This window comes from Gymnodraco acuticeps, unplaced genomic scaffold, assembly GCF_902827175.1.
Source record: "Gymnodraco acuticeps unplaced genomic scaffold, fGymAcu1.1, whole genome shotgun sequence".
Lineage (NCBI taxonomy): Eukaryota > Metazoa > Chordata > Actinopteri > Perciformes > Bathydraconidae > Gymnodraco > Gymnodraco acuticeps.
In genome coordinates this window covers 19,311-41,608 of record NW_022990047.1, presented here as the reverse complement: position 1 = coordinate 41,608, position 22,298 = coordinate 19,311, and the positions used below count along the sequence as shown (strand labels likewise).

The following is a 22,298-nucleotide window of genomic DNA, read 5'->3' as shown; positions in this document are numbered from 1 at the left end:
CATCCCTCTATTTTTAGATAAGAATAAAACCAAAACTATCCAGTATCAAAGACGTATTGCACATCAGGGTGATAGCAGGACACCCCATCGAATCACTCAGAGAGAATCTGGACAATCTGATGTACAGTTTCAAAATAAAAGACCTCTGAAGTCTTGTATGAGCTATCGTCCTTCTGTTTGTATCCAACAGTTAAAATGTTCGAATTACATTGAACCAGAATTGTCCCCCTTTTTTCTTTAACAGTGAAGAAAATTGGATATGTTAATGAGATTTTGACCGCAAAACTCAAAATGTCCCCGGTTTTAATTTTGAAAATCTGGTCACCTTAACTTAAGATCATTACACACCGAGCTAATTTTCGGCATCGATATGTGTCGATAGATGTCGGGCCGTTGATGAGCGTTGTGTCGCCCTACTCAGATTGGTGTGTACTGCACCATCGTGTCTTTTCGGCCGTGCCGATACCTTCCGCCACCGATTCGATTTGCTGAATCGGGAGACGGTCGGCCAAAGAAATCACTCTGATTGGCTGTTCAGCTTAGCGAATTAGTGCATGAGAAGCGAAACGGAAGTGAGGAACCCAAACAAACTATTAAGAAGGCAAATCTGAGATTTCATTTAACTCCAGCTCTCGACACAGGTCCGTGAAAGCCCCATGAGCTTCTCGCTGTAGAGTGAAAATGGAACACACACGCTATTTGTTGTTTGTTTATATCACGCTGTCTGTTCTTCTTCTCTCGGTGTATCACGCAGTCTATCTTCCGGTTGTTGCCTCTTTTGAATGATGAATACACACTACCGACGCCTGCTGGTAAGGAGAGTTATTGCCACTCACGCATGCGCAGTTCGTACGTGCAACTTGGCCGTCGGCTGAAGCGGTGTGTTCCAGTGCGAAACATGGCCAAGACACAGGAGACGTGAGGCGACGTGAGGTGAGGCGACGTTCCGTCGGGACGTGTTCTTTGGTGTTCTTTGGTGTTCTTTGGTGTTCTTTGGTGTCAGTTTGGTGTGTAAGGATCTTTTTTCACTCTACAGCGAGAAGCTCATGGGGCTTTCCCGAACCTGTGTCAAGAGCTGGAGTTAAATGAAATCTCAGATTTGCCTTCTTAATAGTTTGTTTGGGTCCCTCACTTCCGTTTCGCTTCTCATGCACTGATTCGCTAAGCTGAACAGCCAATCAGAATGATTTATTTGGCCGACGGCCTTTGGCCTACAGCCTCCAGATTCAACATGTCGAATCGGCGGCGGAAGGTGTCGGCACGGCCGAAAAGACACTACGGTGCAGTACACACCAAGACACACCAATCTGAGTAGGGCGACACGACACTCATCGAAGGCCCGACATCTATCGACGCCGAAAATCGGCTTGGTGTGTAAGGACATTAAGAAGCTTTAGTTGTACAGGAAAGGCTGTTATGGTTCGACACACAAAAACACACTCCCAAAAAATGGAAGCCCTTAATGAGGATGTTTTACAATGGTGATAATCTTCAAAGCACTTGAAGTGAAGTGCCCTTACTTCTTTGATTATTCAAAGTAAAGGAAAAAAACAACACAGAGAGAGCGAGAGAGAGAAAGAGAGAGATAGCTGAAAGAGAAGGAAAAAGACTGTAATCCAGAGGAATGTCCTTCCAGTCTGCCTTACAGCTTACTCCCAAGTCATAAACACGATGAAAGCTTTTTTCTAAGAATGTAGCAATAGGCCTCCGAATGCTAATTGGAAATTGCTGTGTGGGCTAGTCCCTTTTGGAATGACTAATGCTACACTGTACGGTACAAAAGGTCCCCAATTATGAATCTGTTAGCTGTGCAGTGCCATCTGAGCTAACAGTTGTTTTGTCCTGCTGACAAATATAACTTAATGGGCAGTGAAGCATGATACGCCTCTCAGATGTCTCGCAGCATCTAACAACTGAACATCATTTTTGATTTTTTAAAAATGGTTCTGTTTGACTTTGAAGTTTTGCATGCATTGCATTTCTAGCCATTTTAAATGATGAAATGTAGCTCTTGTTCCAGTAGAGGCTGAATGCTCTGACTGTAAGTTGCATTGGACAAAAAACATCTGCCAAATTAACATAGCCTCATGTAATCTAATGGAACCACACAAAATAGCCTTTCTTTATCACCCTTTGAATGGACAAGGCAAGCAAATCCTTTTGGTTAAAGAAATATGACAATGAGATGGTGCAAATAATCGATCTCAGTGACAATGTAAGCAGCAGAACTGAGAATGCCCCGTCAGCAGGGTACAAAGAGGCTAAAACATGATTTACTCCCTGACAGACTCTTTTGAATGACTACAAAAGGAGAATGTATCAGGAAGGCCTCCTCCAGAAAACACTTCTGTAGTGGCTGCCACAAAGACCCTAAGACCATCAGATCACTATAGGAGTCATGACTCCCTCCTGCTATTTTCCTCTATAGTCCTACCTATCTTACATGCACCATTTCATTCCTTCATATTACCAACTGGGTCCCATAGTCTGTGTAATGTATGCTTGTTTGGGCTTTAAACCTCCCCTTTCCCCGCAACCTGTACCCCCATATGTCATATCCTCACCATCATGCCTCTGTATACCTATGCACTGTCCTCCTCCCTCTTGTGTAATATCTCACCTTGCACACACGAGCCACTCGAGACAGGATGCTCTTGTCATTGCCTTCCCACGAAACCTCGCGGAAGAAGAAGTATATTTTATCATCATCTGGATTGTAGGTGTCTGCAATGGGATGAGCTGATATAAACCTGGCCTCTGAAGCAGGGAGACAAGAAAAGGGGGGGGGGATTGTTAAAATAAGTCAGGTAATGGATTTGCCATGAGCTGCAGCCTTGAGGTGGGATTAACACTACACCTACTGTAGCACTTATTTACAAACGTTCACTATTCCTACAGAAAGCTGGATTTATGATGTAATGATGTGAAGTAAGCTTATGCATAGGCTGCATGTACATTCAATTTGACATACAGTTTGATACATGGGCTAATGCAGTGATGTGCCAGGATATTTAGGTAAGAGCAGTAAGTAAAAGCAAACTGAAAACAAATAAAGAACATACAAAAACATATAAAAGTTGAACATGTTGGCAAACAGTTTTGTCCCATTTACATCAAATAGACACAGAACAACATTAGCATTATTTTTGCATTTGTGTTTCTGGGCACCCAATGGATAGACCAACACAAACTGTCCTTCTTGCTCTGTTTTTCTGTGGAAGATCGCGAGGGACACTGCAAAGTTGGTTACCATGAGAAATGGTCATTTGAAAATACTGATTACTGCAGCTTTAAAAATCCAAAAAGAAAGAGCATTGAAGTGTTTTTCAAACAAATATATAATATTTTATAAATGATCCTAAACGTTTGTGTTTCAAATCTTAATCTGCTAATTAGCTATAGCTGTTAGATGTATTATAAATAAATGTGCTACAGTAAATATTACAAGTTAACACATTAGAAAACAAACATGCTTAGATTAATCAGTGATAACCATGTTAAGCTGTTGCACAGTGTGACAGGATAAACAATGCATACTAGATATGATGTTGAAAGCAGCAGTGATGAAAGGAGACAATCAACAGCATGTTGTCATGACTCAGGAGGGAACAAGTCCAAAGACAAAGTATTGCAGAGAAATGACTTCACTTTAGTTCAAACACTAGAATCAGAGCCAAACCCCAGAGGGTGATTCTCCGACTGGAACTGCTTAATGTACGCTGCTAACACACGCGACAGAAGGTCATTGTTAGTGCTGCAGCATTGGAAATAAGTAACAAAGGCAGAAACACTGCAAGAGGTGACGTGTTCTCTCTCTCTCTCTCTCTCTCTGCCTGCCCTGCGCCGACACAAGCAGTCCTCAAACACCTATAGAAAGAGGGTGACGTAATTACTCCAAATATCTCTGAATGCCTGGTTGTGAAATGTGGAGACCATGTGTAAGGATTTAGATCCCGGTGACAACTGTTGATACACGACGACACACACACACACACACACACACACACACGGCTGTAAAACACTTGAGACTGGAGACTGTAAACACAGAGAGAAGTTTGCTTCATCAGTGATGACTGGGCATGCCCGTGTGTGTGTGTGTGTGTGTGTGTGTGTGTGTGTGTGTGTGTGTGTGTGTATGTATGTGTGTGTGTGTGTGTGTGTGGTGTGTGTTGTGTGTGTGTGTGTGTGTGTGTGTGTGGTGTGTGTGTGTGTGTGTGTGTGTGTGTGTGTGTGTGTGTGTGTGTGTGTGTGTGTGTAAATGTGTGTGTGGCTTTGCGCTTGTGTGACTAAGCTTGTGAATTTTGTGGCACACTGTAAATTCCCCCGTAGGTGCGGTCCCTGTTCAGCTATGGCATTCATATAAAAGTTCCAGCTAAATGAATAAGTGGGCTGTTTCTTCCGCAATGGAATGTCAATAACCATCCTGAGGGCACAGAGAGGCTCTTTGTATCAGTGGAGAGGCTGGAAGTTTGAAGAAAAAGCAATAACAAGTTTTTAGTGCACTCAGCGTGCTAATGTGGATATGTGCAAACATGTGTGTACCATTGATCCAGTATTCTTCAGACATGTCAGTGCGTATGTAGTGCTGGTCAGGTGGAGGGCCGAGGGAGCGTGTGAACGTTGTGTCTTTGCCCAGGAAGTCTGATGATGTGCCGGCATACAGGTACTGATCTGGATTACAAGCAAAGGTCAATCAATCATTCCATTAGATATGCAGAAAAGAAAACCACACATATAGAAGATTATTGTACAAGGAAAGTCAAATAGCAGTAGCCTCTCACAATCTAATTAAACATGTACACCAGAAGAAAATTATTCAAATTTCAGTTTCTATTTCTTGTTAGCTCCTTCCATTTTTCATTGACTTACCTCGGTGAACTCATCTACAGAAACATTTCAAGAAACAAACATGTGAAGGAGAGATACGGCTCAAAAGCACTTGCTGTTTACAAGTGTCTGCCAAGTGACTGTGTTGCTGCCTGGGAAATGTCTGCTTGCTTTGCTTTCTTGAGCAAAATAATTTACAGAAAAGTGCCAGGAAAACAGACACATGACAAATGCAAATGTACTCAAACAGCTGAGTAGAGACTTATGGAGAAACATAATTTATTCCTGGTTTAATGGTGCGTGAAGCCAAATAAATCTGTTGCGGGACAGATAAGGCAAAAAAGGCCTGTCAGAGTGTTGTGTGATGGTACCTGTGAGGACCGAGGTGAACGGCTGCAGGGGATCAAAAGGACACTTCAATCTGCCAGACTCCACTGTACTCGACAGCAGTTGGAACACGCCATCCTAAGAGAAAGCTTCACTAAATTAAATCCAAATCCTGACCTTGTGTCAAAATGAACTACTGCTGAGGTTCTCTCTCTCATGTCTACTTTACCTCTCTGCGGCCAGTGATTTCAATAAAAGCACAGGTGGGGTGGAAAGAGCCTGTCCCACAGCCATAAACATGTGTTCGATTGTAGTTGTGGAGGACCCTAACAAAGTTAGCACACTCCAACTACGACAAGCAGGGACAGAAAAAAGGGCAAGGATTAGCTATTATAAAATGATGAAGAGATGATATGATTTGAAGTAGTCAAGTGCTCACATTTGCATTTTTTCCTGCCAGTTTGCACATTTCGACTCGGTCCCTCGGAGCAGGCCAGTTAATCTAATGACAGATAAAAAAAGGAAGAACATTTTCACATCTCAAATGCTAAATAAATCCTCACACAGTTATTTTCCAAGTATATGTAACTATCATTTAGGTGTTTAAGCCTTTTTGCACATTGTCATTAACATATTAATTGCATCTCTACCAGGATGTTGAAATGCAATAACACCTTTTTAAATAATGAAATAACAATAAACAAGTTCAACCTGCTGAAGGTTCAGAAAGCAGCTACAAGACTTCTCATAACATCTAAAAGGGGAGTGCATAATACTCGTGTTTTAGTATCTTTAATCTCTATGCACTTTAGAGTAGAATATAAGATTTCATGGATCAATGTAATGGGCTCTCCTGAGTAAACTCATGACCCCCTAACCTTAAATGAGCCTAAGTGCAGCTCACAATCCTCCAGATAGTCCTTTGTAGTAGCTCTTAAAGGCTAAACGCAAGAGGAGGCCAGTCCTTTACAGCGAGGGCCTCTCAACTGTGGAACAAAGTACCAGAGAAGTACAGGCACCATAGTTCTTTATTCAATACAGAGGCATAATATTATTCTATATTTCTGTTTCCCTCTGAACTTTTGGGGTTTGTATCGGTTGCTCTTCTGTTATTTTTAATTTTGCATTGTACTCCCCCTTGGCCTGCACAATTTCCAGTGTAATATTAAAAGTGCTATATAAATAAAATCAGCGTTGCAAAATGTTCACTCCTCACCTCTCTCTTTGACAAGTTGAGGATTATTAAAAAGCTGAACTCAGTTGTACAATAATTAAAGGCTCCAGGCCAGGTGCTGGTACGAGAGAGCTATGGACGTATACAATCAATGTTCCCCATCCTGTTCACACGTGTTATAACAGGCTTAAGTGCTTAGCGTGTTACCTCCCCTAAATCCTACCAAGGAGAGCTATCGCCAAACATATTCATGGGTCAACATACGCTTGCATAAATATTAAAACACCTTATGATTCCATATCAATGCAATGCCGCAAAGGAATTCATACAGAAAGCCAGTGTTACAACATGATGTGTCGACTGAGTATGGTGTGGAGCCTGTGAAGGTCTTAAACTGGTTTTAAAGTTCAGAAAAGTAATCAGTGGCCCAGTTTAACCACAGCATGTGTGGATTGTTAAAGACTGTAGTAAAAAGTTAACAACATAGCAGCTATCTGCTAAAAATCAAGGTAGAAACACCTGGAAAGTTTGCTCAGAGATTATTTGTTTATGTTTCAGTACCAGAGGGTCCCTTTCTTCGAGGTATGCCTCTTCATTAACTGATAAACACCAAGTTTGCTTTTCTAGATCATATTCATTGTCAAGGGCTGGTCCCAGAGGGCAAAGAGAATTAAACGTTCGGTGCATATCTCCCTGGCATCAGTATCAATAACCATCGAGGCAACAAAAAGACAACACTTTGAGAGCAAGACTAAGAGTTAAAATAACCAGATAAAATCAAATAAACACACAGTCGTCCCACTTGCGGATCAACCTCAGCTGCATAAACACACACTCACATCTACAAACTTTAACATATGGCATCTGTCCAAATGCATTTGTGTGTTTGTGTAAGTGTGAGTGTGTGTAGTCCTTAAATGTGTTTATACTTGTGCGTGTGTCCTCCAACATGGTGACCCTGACCTCGCCCGACAGACAGTTTCAGACTGTTGGTGACTGAAAGGTGAGCTCTTCTCTAAAACAATACACGTCAGGGTTCAATTCAGCTTTACAACAAATGGGGGAAAGAAAATCACCCCAATTAATGACAAGCCTCATTTAAGGGTCATGGACTGAAGCATGTGGAGTCTTTATGATCTATATAACACTGAGCTGTTAACAGTAAATGACAGAGGATATTAGGACGTTTGCATGTCTAAGGACTGGGTAATTTTACTCTGTGTGGAGCAGATACTCCATCTCCTATTGAAAGTTGAATATCTTAGACCACTATTTTCTGGTCAGAGGGTGTTGGCGATTCTTAAAACAGCTGTAAACACTTCAGAGTATACCAAAACAACCTGTCATGTATAACAAATGGCCGTGACAGCTACAAACTCACAATCTGCTGTTTATTTATTGCACTAGATGAATTCTTGGCCTTGGAATGTTTAGTATTGTTCTATATATAATTTGCATATTCTGTATAATTCACAACATGGTTTACCTTTCTGGGGGCTCTGGCCAGATTGTCAGGGTCGAGCAGGTAGATGTTATCCCTCGCTCCCAACAGAAGACGACCTCTCTCCTCATCCAGCAGCAGCGAGTGGGAGTGGAGGCCATCGGAGGGGCCCAAAAACACAGATACACTGCCGGCTTGCAGCAGTTCTGGCCCAGAGCAAGTAAAAGAAAGACATTGACACAAACAAAGAGATTAATACATCTCTGCAGTACAATGTGTGCATTGAGCTCACATCTAAAAATGCACCATCTAGCATTGAATTACACTATGTTGTAAAAATTATTTGAGCAGGATTAGGCTGTCAAGTTTAACTTATTCTCTTCAGTTCACTTGTCTCAAAGACAAGCACTGGGTTTCCTCTTACATAAAATAAGACAAGTCTTGGCTTGAGCTAAAACATGGCTAATCCTCTGGGGTTTAACACCTTACATGCTGATAGATAAGAGATACAGTAGCAGACTCATTTAACAGCACAGTACTTTGGTGCATGCACTATGAGATATCTTCATCAGGGTATTTTCATAAACCATGAATACATATCATAGTTGAACACCAGCTGTTAATGTATGTTTGTTGTCCAACAACATTCATCTCTCTTTCAGATCTTTCCTGACTAAACCTTATTTTACAAATGACTGAACATCTTCAGAAAACGAAGTGATGAACTTTAGCTGTTCCATAGGTCTGTCATGGCCAATGCGAGATTAGATCATGATAAGATCACGTGGAATACCTGGTGCTCAACCATAGGATGATGATGTAGTTTGCTTTTGACTTCTTTATGATTTATAGTAGTATATTTTAAATAAACTGTACATAAAATGTAAAATATACGGCGCAGTTTCGCTTTGATTCACAGCTTCCATATCTGACTACATTCTCAGCCCAGTACTGTGTCCTTGATCTCCTTGATCTTAGTAAATCTATTCTATCACCAGGCTCTTTTCATTTCATCAGTATAGCAACATGCCTTGAATAAACACAGGCTCAGTGTGGGGGAGTCCTTTGGGAGTCACTCTGAAAGGATTGACATTGTGATTACCCTCTTAGTGTGAAGGATTGCAGGGGTTACCAACCTTCAATATTTTAACTTCTACGACCCCTCCACACCACACAACCTTGCTTTAATACCTCCTCCTTTACACAAGCTAACACACACAGCACTGCCACATGCTCATATCTCACACCCCTGAACATCATGCCCCCAGCAGACTAAACCTCACAGAGAGATTAGGCCTGCTAGCCTTTGGCTAACGCTAATCTGCTCTGTAAACACGTAGCACTATGAGCCCATTCAAACAACCTGCTTAGCTGTTGCCGCTTACTATAGTGGTCCACACCTTCTCTCAGAGAGGAGAGCCCTCTTCCCCCTAACAGCTGTTGATTAGCTCCTCTGCTGGAGCTCTGAGGCACTCTCATCCACACATGTATTTGAGTAAGTCATCACCATGTCGGCTTGCTGCCAACAGGTTTAGGTTCTGCTGATTAACTAGATTTAATGTCTGCTATTGTACAAGAGCAAACCATCTAACAAAGGATGAGTAAGGTAATGCTTAATGATCCGCAACGTTCCCTTTTGTCTGAAGGTTGAATTTGATATAAGAGCATGGAAGTGGAAAAGATGTTAGTTGCTGCAATGATGCAGAATATACATCTGCCATATGTGCTGGAAGAAGAGTCACGTCATATTTATAAGACTTCCCTACCTCTTAATGTGCTCTGCATTAAGCTATAGGTTAGGCTGTATGTCTCACATGACCATTGTCTTTGTTCTGCCTTTATTAAAAATGTGGTATATGCGGTTATGTCTCTGGATTCAGAAGACACAGAGTAACGTCACAGCCAATAATGTTTATAAGAACATATAAATAAAGAAACCATTACTTGTGAACTTTTTGCACAGCCAGATTAATCACTGACATGACATGTGTTATGATGTGTGGTTTTTAAGGAAATGAGTTAAATACTGCAGCGTTATATGGTGGAACTTTTTACTATGAGGAAAATGTCCTTTAAATTTAAAAAAATGTAGCTCTGGAGTTATACACACCACAAAACTAATGACAGATTGCAACAACGTAATTAACTAATATTGGTCGCACATAAAGAACAAAGTCATCACAATAATCTGAATGTGCAGCACATTAAAAGTATTTGAACCAGATGACTTCATTTGGAAGAAGGCCTCGATGTACATAATATGATGTGGATCTGAACGAAACTTGAACTTGTGTTTTTTAAGTGGAGAGTTCATAAGTTTGGGGAACAAGGCAGTTGTTTTGGAGGTGTTCATTCAATCAGGGATGATTTTGCTTTGATCGTTTCACCCTCCACTCATTGGAGTTGTGCTTTCACTGGGGGGGGGGGGTTATGTGATGTTTGAAGAGTGATCACTGCTGGGTGGTGTTGCTTTTGAAGAGCGTACACTGATGAGACGATGACAAGTTATGTGTGAATGATGTGTGCATTGGGTTGACGGTGATTTTGCTTCTTCTTGGATTCAGTCATTCTGACGGAGAGAGCCAGAAATGGACATTGCTCTACAGTTGTTAATGTGGTGTCTGAAAAGAAAACCATTACTTTCTCAGAAGGCCTCTTGCATGAACAGCAACGTTTAGTCATAGTCAAAGCCAAGAGACACACCCTGATAGAGTATCAAAAAAGTTTTCTCATATATATGGCCCCATTAAAATGCTATGTGAAATAATAAAGTGCTTTATTTTATTATCTGGTGGGTTAGGAAAAAACATTAAACGAGACAAACTGTAGACTAAATGCTAGAATAACTGCAGAGTAAACACTGTCCACAGCAATCATTACTCCTTCAGCTACTTACATATATTTATGTTGGACTCACAGGACATACATGTGTATCTATTTCCAGCCATGGGCTTTGGAAGCCTTTGACCAGAAGAGTGCCTTTGGAGGTTAAAGTCAGAGTGAGTTTACTTTTAGGCAAGTGGGGATTCAATTTTATGGACCAAGACTGAAGTTCATTTGTGTGGTTTCTGGTAGTTGATACAACGCATAAGGGACGGAGACTTTGAAGTAAAGTTTGCACTGGAGTTAAGGATGGGTTTTAGGGGGAACCATAATTCAGCTTTTCTCCGGTGGCACAAAACAAACAGTTGACGCAAAGCTAAACACATAGACGCAGTGCACATTGCCGGGACCGGCTAATATACACACAGCGGCTTGAACGAGAGTCTCCAATGGACCGAGAGCATCACCATGAACCGTTATTCTGCATGGTTGTATTGTACAAGAGTAAGAGTTATAATAATACTGAACAACAGCATATTTCAAACTGATTGCAATTGTTAGTTATACGGTTATGTCAAGATGGCATGTTTGCCAAAAAGTGACAAGGGAACATTCTCATACCCATCTAACATTATAAACAGGGGGGATTAAGAGGTGGGCTAATAAATCAGTAAGTGAGTCTCATAGCTCCTACTCTACTTTACAGTGTTGTTTCAAAGACCATTGACTTTAACAGCACAACTGAGTGTAATATACTCTCTTTTTACTTTTCCTCTTGGCATTGTGCACAAAACCGCAAGAGAATGAGAGACACATAGGGACAGATGTTATAAGGAGGGAGAAACAAATCTAAACAATGCCTTTAAAGATGCTAATTGAATGTCTGAAATGCTTATGGTCATGTATCTCTTATACACAATAATTACAGATAGGTGCAAATGTGCTGATGACAAAAGTTGTAGGCACACAATGAAATATGTCAAATGAAATTACCAAAATGTAATGTTGGTTCAAACTGTAATCAAATGTATTAAAGTACATGTAAATTATGGAACAACATTTAAAAGAAATCTCAGACAAATCAAAACGTTTTCTTACCTTTGTAGTTGAGTTTGACCCTTGGGACAGTTTGTTTGATGCTTGCTCCAAAAGGCAGAGTGGCCAACAACATCAATCCCACTAATGTTAACCCTGGATGGGTTAGTACCTTAATCCTCTTCATTTTGCTGCCATAATTACTGCCAGACATGCAGTGTAGAGCCCCAACTTCATTCCAACTCTGATTAACAAAGTCCCCTTTCTTCATGGTGTTTGGAGTGGTCTTGTTCCGTTTTCACTTTATCCTTTTCTGCAACCCTGGAGGTAGACCGGAGTAAAGAGTCAAGCAAGGGAGGAGCAATCATACATGTGTGTGTGCATGAGTGTGTGTGCAGTCTCATCAAACTTTGCACAGGATATGCACACGGGTTTCTGTTGTGACTATTCAGTCGTTTCACCATGGAGCCCTGCAGGCATGTCCCCTCTCTTTACCCGCCCTACATCAGCTGCTGCCTGTCACTGGCTTCCCTTTTGTGTCGCCCTTAAATCTGTTTGCCCAAAACAAAGGTCACTCTAACAAAACAGTGACATTCTACAATCTTTCACTCGGCTATGCTTCTTTCACGTCCTCCCTATCTCCTCTATCTTCTTTTGACTTGGATAACTCATTTCATTCTTAAGCTAAATGATACTGCTTTATAGTTTCAACATTGGTTGATGACCCTGTCATCTCCTGCTTTATGTCCTGTGAAAAAAATGGGCCATGTAATGTCTGGGACTTCACAGTGCATTAAAGAGGCCTGTAGCACAGACATTAGTTCACACTCAATGCAAAGTGAGACATATGAGTGAACAGTCATGGGAACGCTTCCTGCCTTTTCTAGCACTAATAAGCAAGAAGAACTTGAGCGACGTGTACAAATTGAACATGGACAAGGTGAAATCTTTGAGGATGAAACTTGAAATCCGCCATTTGGCAATGTTTTCATTTTGAACTAGCAAAGATGGTAAGATTAAAAGTTGTCAATTTTTCAGTGGGTTTGTTTGGTTACTCTTTTCTATGTTTTATCTTTTTCAAGCATGCAAATATAATCATCCCACGAAACAAAGGACATGCAACTGACAATAGAGAGGATGTTGTTTTCTCTGCTAACATTATAAATAAGAGATTATTATAAATAAATCAGAAACTAAGAGCTCATTTACAAGCAACTAACAACTTCTGCATGAATTTAGAAACCACTCTCTGGTTATTCATAGGTATCTGAATGTAAATATATTTCTTAGTTTATTGTTGCTGATTTACTCTAATCAACACAATTACACAAGTTTCTTTCTTTGTGCCAACTCAAGCAAAGGGGTGCATCCTTAACTCAACCTTCCACTAAATTATGTATGCCAGTTCTGTATGTAGTGCATCACCCTGCCGAAGAACCGTGTTTTTAAACCTGCATTCCACAGCCACCTAGCTACTAATTAACCAAACAATCGATGAAGAAATTAATGAATGCATCAAAAGAATGCCTCCCCCAAAGACCTTACTGCTAAATTGCCCTCATTACTTTCTTTCCACCCCCATGTCCGATAACACACATCAACCTGTCTTGTGACAACATAAAATTGACATTCAATGAACATACGTTAATTCAAGCTTACACACACAGATTTGCATGGCATGGCAGACAAATTCAAGCTGTAAAAGTACAACATCATTCCACCTCATTTATTTTCCCTCTCAAGTTTTGGCCTCTGGTGTTTGAAACTTGAGCTCATTACGGAGAATCAGGGCAGAGTGGCAAACATCCAAAACCCCGTAGCTCCAAACTGGAGAGGATTAGACCCTGATAAACAGACTGCTGTTTACTTAAGATGACAAATTGAGGCACCTTCACACCTTCAGGGTTAGAAATACAGATATAGAGCTGTGTGTGATGGATGGGCAATCGGCAAAGAGAGTGAGAAAGGGAGCAGGTTTAAGGCTGTGCGGTCGTTGCACACTTTGTGAGCGACAGTGATAGTGCTGCTGGTGGGGCTCATCCTTCCTACAGTATCTTCAGGGGCGCAGTGACACGATTTCACCCATGTGAGTAGCGTTCGAGTAATGTATCTCTCTTTACCGCTTGAGTGCCACCATCTATCAGCAGTACAGGCCTGTGCAGCACCCCTCTGGAAGAATACACCCCAAACAAAGGAGAAAGCTCAAGTGTTAGAAGAGGAGGATTTAGAACTCTCCATCTGTTGAGAAATAAATGACAACAGGAGATCGTCACACGATATAGCAAGGGAGGACACAATATGCGTTGCCAGTCAGTCGATACTTCGGAAATGGTGGATAATGGAGATGAAAAGAGAGATAGAGAGAAAGAGTATGAGAGATAGGGAGGTGCAAAAGAGAATAATCAGACAGCTTGTACCATGTGAGTTAAGCTAACACCCCTGTTTCCTGGCGGCTACAGCCCCTGTTGTCTTTGGCAGCATGGCCGGCACACGGTGCAGGGGGTGATGGGAAACCATCCTGATGGCGATGGTGACAGATTTAAAGCTAGCAGCAAATATGGTGCTGCTTGCTTCAGATCGCGGCCCAACATATAGCATTTTATAGATGTCACCACCTCAAATAAACCGGACTTTCCAGTGGTGGGCTCAACATCAAACCAATATGGTGTGCGAAATCAACGACCACTCACCAACAGCCATTCATTACCGATATAATCTATTTTGACTAGGGTGATATGTTAGACATGTAGATAGCTGAACTTTTAAAAGAAACAATATTCACAGAAGTTGTCAGCAGACATAAGGAAGGAGCAGATGGTGAAGAAGTACTCTGGCCATGGGCATTTTCACACAGAGACCACCCCTAATGAGGCATTTAGCAACACCCAGGTGCCCTGTAGCGTACATTATTATCAAACCCCTCCATCTCCACAGGACAGAGTGCATTAGCAAGGCTATTTGTCTTTATTCCCCGACCACAGGCACTGACCTGGCAGAACAACATAGGTAATTGTTTCTCGCTCTCAAGACATTTGTTATTTTTCTTGGCAACAGTCAATCATCTTTTTTTTACCTTGTATTTAAGCAAGCATGCAACTCGCCAGTGAGTCAGTGTGAGTTCATGTCTCAAAGGGAACATGTAGGACAGCCACCAGGCCACACTGTTGGTGTGTTCACTTAACACAAACTATAAAGCATATAGAAAAAGCATTAAAGTTGTTCTGCTGGCGATAACATATAGTTTGGATGGCAGTAAAAAGGAAAACTAAACATTGTTCAAATACAGACGCAGAATGTTAGCTTTATGTCTTGGCACCGTATATATTGTGTTTTTTATTTCAATAACAAACTAAAATACTTTTGAAAATAGCACTGTCAGCTCTGTCTCCTAAGGCTACCAATACAAAATATTAATGTTCATCTATAGGGTCCAACAGTTTGTAATCTAAACTATTTTTGCCTTAATAATGTTAACACATCAAACACTTGCTACAGCTTAATGGTATTTAACCGTATGCTGCAGAACAAGTAAATATGAAACATGTGATCCTCGTGGCTATGTAATATTTTTCTGGACTCAGATCAAAAACCTCAACGTAAATACTACACTAAAGCTTTTCAGCAGCTTTTGTTGTATAGCTCCTTTTTTTCAGTACTTTGTTTAGTCAAGTCATAAAGTAAACATCAAGGCAGCAAGCTGTAATTCATTATAGATTCCAACCACAAACATTACCCCACATTATCTGAGTGAAACACCGTATCAATCCGCACAGAATGTGCCATCATTACATATCACTCCAAAACAATGAATGCAAAAATAAAATATCCCCTTGCGCACAAAACCTAATCATCCAAACCGAGTGATCAAGACATAGATGGGCTTTGAAGTTAAAAATGCAGACATTAATTAGCCCTAAAACATGAATAGATGCTTAGTAGAAAAACATGTGAGGTAGGGATATCTAATACCTCTCCTTGGACTAGAACAGGGATAATTTGATCCCTTGACATTAGGAAAGTCTGTATTTCCTGCAGCCATTTACCTGCAAATAAATCCTATAAATCACAAAACCACGGCTGCCTGATTTCAGGAGGCCCCTCTCACACAACTAAACCACTCTGTCTGTTAACTCAACTGCTAGTAAAGAAGAGTATGAGAAGATTTCTCAGAGTGAATCATTCCGGCCCTGTTCTGCATCACATAAACACATTACAACCACATTAAAAAATAACAGACATCTCATGACAATCACGCTTGGGAAACTTCTACGCATGAAATCGGTGGACGGTAATGCCCAGACCGGACTACATTCCAGTGGAAGGAAGTCCTTGCTATTTGGAGGTGAAGAGTATGTCTGTGGCGAAAATCCTAAGGATAGGAATACAAATACCAACCCTGAGTTCCTGTCTGTCCACATTTTGTCCCTTCCTTAGTTGTTATCTGAAAACACTGCAGAAATACTCTAAGAAACTGCTGGTATGGTAACCAAATACACCAAAGACACATAATATTGCTTGTGTTGCCTTTGTTTAAGTCTTGCTTTATGTTTAACCCTCCGATCTTTATCAGATAGTGCCAGCTCAGGTCTGCTGTCACACCAAGATTGAATGGAGAGGTGGGAGAGCCGGGGCGGGAAGAGACACTGGATCTGGGGTTTAACTCCTTTCAATAGAGAGGATGGTTATGGAAAAACAAAGTGGAAGCAAAGTTGAGAGGCTATTTAGAACAGAGAGAAACAACCGTGTAACTGAGACAACGGAGTATGGATATACATGCCGATTAATATGGGACAACAACACAAGTAACTCAACACATGGTGAATGGGCCATGACCCAAGCCAGCATCTCTGAATGTGTATGAGAGTCTGCATGTATGAACATATGTGCGTGTGTAAGCTAATACCATCCTGAGGTAGGCAGATGGGAGTAATAGGGCATGAAAACACTAAACAGAGACTGACAGTTGTAAGTGCTCTCACTCTCCTGACGGCCTGAGGATATAAGGGTACACCCATGTATGCTATGCAACAACTCCTCTCAAGAGCATTACTTTCTTAAACAAATGTGGAAAGTATCTCTCTTGTTCTTTCCTAGTCCTGGGAGAGCTTTTGTTATGTGGTTATCTCCACCCCAGCTCCAGTGTGGTTCAGACAGTACAGACAGAAGGAAGGCCAAATAGCAGGCAAACCTAGCCAAAATGTCTGTCTGCAAGTCATTGGCACCTAGACGTTGTAGACTTTTTAAACACACTAACATCACCACTGCAGTAAAGGTGCTTGCTACTTTGTATGTGATTCTGGAAACTCCATATAAAGGATAACAAATCTGTTTCCATAATGCTCCCCAACCAAATCCTGTTGAGTTTTGAGAAAGACCTCTTTAGGTTTATAGTTTTCATCACCGTCCAGGAAAAAGCTTTGAACACCATGATGCCGTCACAGAGCGCAGGAATGGTGCTGGAGGCCATTCATAACACAGCTTCATGTTGTTGCTGTGATTTTTTTTACGGGTAATGTTTGATCGGTCCAGACAAGCAACATAGAACACAAGAACAGTGGCTCAGGGTTAGCACAACATGAGTTTGAAAAAAATGTATACAATGAACAAAGGGAAGGGAACCACGTACCAGAATCGCATTATAACTTATTAACAAATCTATTTTCCAAACTATAAAAGAGCTCTCACAGAAATTAGACTATAAACCTTTTTCAAAGCATGCTGTCACTTTTCAAAATTCTCTTCCAAGTCCTTAAAGATCCCCAGCGTACATTTCCAGGTTGTGATTTCAGCCGCAGCCCATAGTCTGCTCCATCCGCAGCTGCTGTGTATACAGTGGTCTGCATTAAGTATTCCTGGCAGACACCACCTCAGTGACGTAACTTTTGGACAATGTTTAAAGGAGAAAATCAGACAGTATTTTTCGAAGTTGTCTTTCTGTGGCCCGAAGCAGAAATCATTTATTTTCTCCAGTCATGCTGATCGAAAGCCCTGAAACACTGCCAGGGAAATCAATATCCGCACAACTCCCATCTCTCTTTCTGCCTCACTTCCATAGTTTCTCTGCCTCTATAACACCCCCTCAACACAAAGCGCCTTGTAGGGAGTTAGATAAACCTTTAGAAGCACAGTGAGTGCAGAGTGGCTCCTTGAGACTGTTTGATTTACAGGGAAGGGAAGGATGGTTAAATAACTACACTAAACACACATGGCTGTTTTTTTTCCCAATACGCTGCACAGTAAACCACAGAAACACAAATATCACAGTGAGTTCCATAAGTTAAGCAAGTAAGTTCACTATAGCATGTTTAATGTACTGGAGAGATGCAATGTGAATACTTGGATCATCAAAGAGGAGTGAAAAGGCTGTGTAAGTGCACTTTGTCACATTTAATTTGAGGTTGAAGCCCCCACATTCACCCCCCTTATCAAAAACTGTCTAAACACATGTCAAGCACATTTGGTATACCATAACATTCTGCCACTCAACCAACTACTCATATATTTATATCTATCGTGCCCCATATATCTGTCAGCGGATTAAAATAAAAACACACTGTGACACATTGACATGAGGTTGCACATTCAGCTTAATTAACTGTAAAGTGTGAATATATGAATCCTACATTTATGATTTTACATCCTAAAGGAAACTTTCAACCCATTAGTGATAGCACCGTTAAAAAACACATTGCTTTTTTCTGTTGAAAATAATGTAAAGATCTTTGATTCTTTTACATTTTCAGCAATTCAAGAGGGTTATGCTCCTCATCATTAATACAAAAAGAAGAAAAGCTGTCCTGAATTTCTTAAAAAGTTGACATTGTAGAGAGACAAGTCCAAAATCCTGATTTTCAAAAGTTGGATTTAGGAAATGTGTAAAGTTGTGCTGCAGAACTTACAGTTGCAGAAGTAATAGAATACATGAAAATATCAAAAATGTTAGATAGACACGTTATTGACGAAGGATACGTTTTGAAAAGTAAAATATAACCGGCATACACCATTGTGTCAAAACCATATGAACATTCAATTAAATGAAAGTAAAACCTGAATTGATACATGGCTCTTTCTTCGAATCAGCTAAGCTCTGGACAACATCAATCAGCGTCGCAAGAGACATTACACATTACACATTACTTTGAATTGGAAAGTCAATATCTACAAATCATAAAATGAACTTAAAAAGTACATCAGAGTTCTACGTTACGGCACATGATTTGCATCTTCGTTGTCGTTATTGCTTGTTTCCTCTTACCTGCGCATTTAACTCCGTCTCTTCTCACATGCAACACATGCCCACACAGAGGGCAGAAGCGTCACTATCCCTAATTGCCTGACGTTCAGACAAAAGTAATCTTCAGCACGGACACTAGCGCGACGTCGTCCAGACCAAAAGGAAATGGATGGATAAACTTAAAACTTCCCCAAAGTATTTCCACTCCCCTTAATTGTAGTCAAACGCACTCTTGCGCTCTTGAACTCTCGGTGCACTCTCTGTGTGTATGTGTGTGTTGGATGGCTGGTTACTCTGTGGCAGTTCTCCCCGGGAAAGACAGACGGTAAACTCCCAATTATGCTGCTGCTGGAGGGAGGGGCCCTCAGCATCTGCAGCTGCCAGCCAATACTGAATTGAGAACGTGGATTGTGGTAAATTCTCAAATTGTAGAAACACCAGCAAAAGTGGAAGTATTATAAGATTGATTTTAATTTTAAAACATATAATAGAAACCAGCTAAGTTATGGAGTATCAAATACACTATCAAGTCAGCAGCTGCAAATGTTGTTCAAAAGTTGTTTACAAATGGATGCTGGTCCAGATGCTCGGCATGCCTGTTCCAGAAGTGGAGGAGCAGTCCATTGAAGGAGTATTTTTCATGGAAAAACACCAAGAAAGTGTCACGCTGTAGGAGTTTTCACAACCTGAAAACTCACATTTGTTCAATGGTTCATAAAGCATTGGTAAAGTCATGAATTACCGCTTATAATCCTCTTTAAAACAATGTAAATCGTACCAAAATGGAACAGAATTGTTAGCTATAAGATAAAATGAGCTCAATGATAGAATAAGAATGAGAATATAATGCTATAGAGCAGAAATACAAAGAGCCTTGTATGAGTTTTTCTCTAGCAAATGGGATTGATTACAATTAATTTCATAAAGAAAATGCGTCCCATGCCACTGGGATTAACCGACTATTGTTACATTTGGGATATGTGAGCATGCATGTCTAGTCACGGCCTTTAGGCTGATCATCTTTCTGAACCGTTCCTTCTAGGTTTCCCTTGGGCTCTTCTAAGAGGACAGAACAACATCTTTATTTGGGTTAGCCAGATCCTGCTGGGCGGGATTATTTGGCCGCGTGTCTTTTAGACGGGAGCGTGCCGTCACAATCCTCTGGTAGATTTTCAAGTAAACATTGATTTCTTTTTTGGCACTCTCAGAGATGTACACACAGACATGAGCCAGTCCAAAGCCACAAAATGATTTGATACTTTAGTAGAAGTTGAAGAAGGGTTAGAGCCAATTACTCACTGAGGTTACATTCGTTTAGGATGAGAGCTGTAATGTTGGACCCAGAAAAAAGAGTATAGCAGTGTGTCACACTCATAAAGTGAGATTGGATACGCATGCGATTGCACATTGGTGGTAATTTACCTATTGCTGTTCAAGCTCTGAGGGTGTGTATTTTCAACAGATGCAATTTGTCCCAGTTACGGAAGAGGATTAGGTTAAAGGTTAACAGGTTAAATCATAGTCCTCCCTCCCTGTTGGGTGGTTAAGTGTCAGAGTGTGTACTTCCTCAGGACAACTCCCATACACACCCACACAAACAGAGTAAAACCATTTGATGATGTTACATTTGATGACGTTAAACACTGCATGCTGTCAATCCCATCCCTGCCCATTCTCCTGAGAGTTGTGTTAAACATGTTGTGCATTCCTGTACCATTTAACATTGTGAGGTTCACATTTTTCCACAAAAAAGCCACAATTAGACAATTTTCCTTCTGGGATATTGGCCAAGAAGCGTTCCATTTTAACTTATCACATGCTCCAGGCACAAAGTTACAAGTCTAGCAAAGTAAAATATAAGTATTTCCCATTTCCCCCCAAACAATTATAAATACATGCTCTTGTGCTTACAGTATGTAGATAATATTAGACGAATGAGAGGGATGGGGAAAAAAGGTTCATGGTCTTAACCCCTAGGACAAGGCACGGCTCCAAAATGCCTATGATATGGTTAGTAGACCGTTTGTGGCCATTTTGTTGGATTTGAACTTGTTCCAAACATTCCTAGTCTCAAAAACAGAGTGATGGTGACAGCAATGTAGATCTTCTTTTCTTTCAAATTAGTTGAGACACTGTTTTAACTGTAGGTCAAGATGAAGTTGACAATGTTCCCAGAACAGCTGTCAAGTTATTTAAAAATCAAGAATGTGGTTACATTGGAAAAAACATGATGTGTGTATGAATGTGTTAGTGTGCACACTACCCCCCCCCCCCCCCCCACACACACACACACACATACATGATAATTTAGTTTCTTCCCACTTCTTACACAATAGTAGCTTGTTTTGTGTTTCTAATATCCCTATCCTTTGATATGATGTTGTGTGAGTGAACTGAAAGGATTTGGCAATGCAAGACATGGTAAAGCAAACCAAAGAATAGCCTCTTAATCCCCAGTCATTTCTACAATGTTGTTATCCTCCATTAAGAAGGATCAACCGTTCACTCTGGATGAGGTGGGAAGCTGCAGAAATGTGAGATCAGCAGTTAGTGGTTTTCAGTAAAATATACCATCATAGATAGAGATGATTTTACTCCCACACATTTGTGATGGTATTACGCAAATGTAAACAAGAGAAGATCATGGACATTGGAGGAGGAAGAATGTGTTATCTGAAGATGTAGAGAAGCAGAGATTTAAAGGATGGGAAATCTTCTCTCATTCAAAAGGGATTAACTCCTTACAAATTGGAAACACTTTCAATCGTACATTATGTGTTTGGGATATGTAAGTGGCCAATATATCACTTTGCATTGTTTGGTTCATAATCCCTGTCTCATTTTCTTAAGGTTCTTAAGCAATGTGAAGTTGCCTTCTCCTGCCGGGTGAAATGCTTTGTGAAATGAGGTGAGAGTGCCAAAAATCTTGTCAATTTGGGCATAAATGCTCCATTAGTAAGTCCACAGTCCTCAGTTGTTTACAGAAGGAAACAGCTTTTTTAACATGCTTGTGGTATTCTTGTGGGAGAGGGCCTTGTGCACAATCACACAAATAGTGGATGTTAGGGTACAGAAGGCAGTGCAATCTGTGAGTAATTTCTTACAGTAATCGTGAAGATCTCCAGTGAGAGGGCCGTCCGCCAGGCTTGGTCACCCAGGGAGTCCTATGTGGGAAACAAACACACACATGCAGGCCTCCAAGCCCTAGTGCCAATAGACTTGAACTGATTAACTAATCTTGATTCCATGAGCTGCCACCAGGCTTGTAGTGCTCTAACTACGACTGGAGCTAATTATCAATGATTGTTACTTATCGATGATAAGTGATAAGGATCATTAATTAGATTTCAACAGGACATGTCAACAAGCATATGAGGGACTTTAAGTTTCCCCTGTAATTCTAATGTGAAGTGCAGCAGACAAAAAAATACACACAG

The 22,298-nt window shown here is 40.8% G+C and overlaps 1 protein-coding gene across 1 annotated transcript in view; it reads right to left on the bottom strand.

Moving 5' to 3' along the window:
- sema3d (sema domain, immunoglobulin domain (Ig), short basic domain, secreted, (semaphorin) 3D) overlaps positions 1-19,165 on the bottom strand; it is a 39,922-nt gene extending 20,757 nt beyond the window's left edge. The window contains exons 1-8 of the mRNA XM_034215727.1: positions 18,883-19,165; positions 11,691-11,948; positions 7,815-7,975; positions 5,594-5,656; positions 5,384-5,503; positions 5,199-5,292; positions 4,543-4,671; positions 2,621-2,757 (exon numbers count right to left, since the gene is read on the bottom strand). Coding sequence (XP_034071618.1) covers positions 2,621-2,757; positions 4,543-4,671; positions 5,199-5,292; positions 5,384-5,503; positions 5,594-5,656; positions 7,815-7,975; positions 11,691-11,898 — 912 coding nt within the window. The 5' untranslated portion in view covers positions 11,899-11,948; positions 18,883-19,165. The remainder of the gene's footprint in view (positions 1-2,620; positions 2,758-4,542; positions 4,672-5,198; positions 5,293-5,383; positions 5,504-5,593; positions 5,657-7,814; positions 7,976-11,690; positions 11,949-18,882) is intronic.
- Between the last annotated feature and the right edge of the window lie 3,133 nt (positions 19,166-22,298).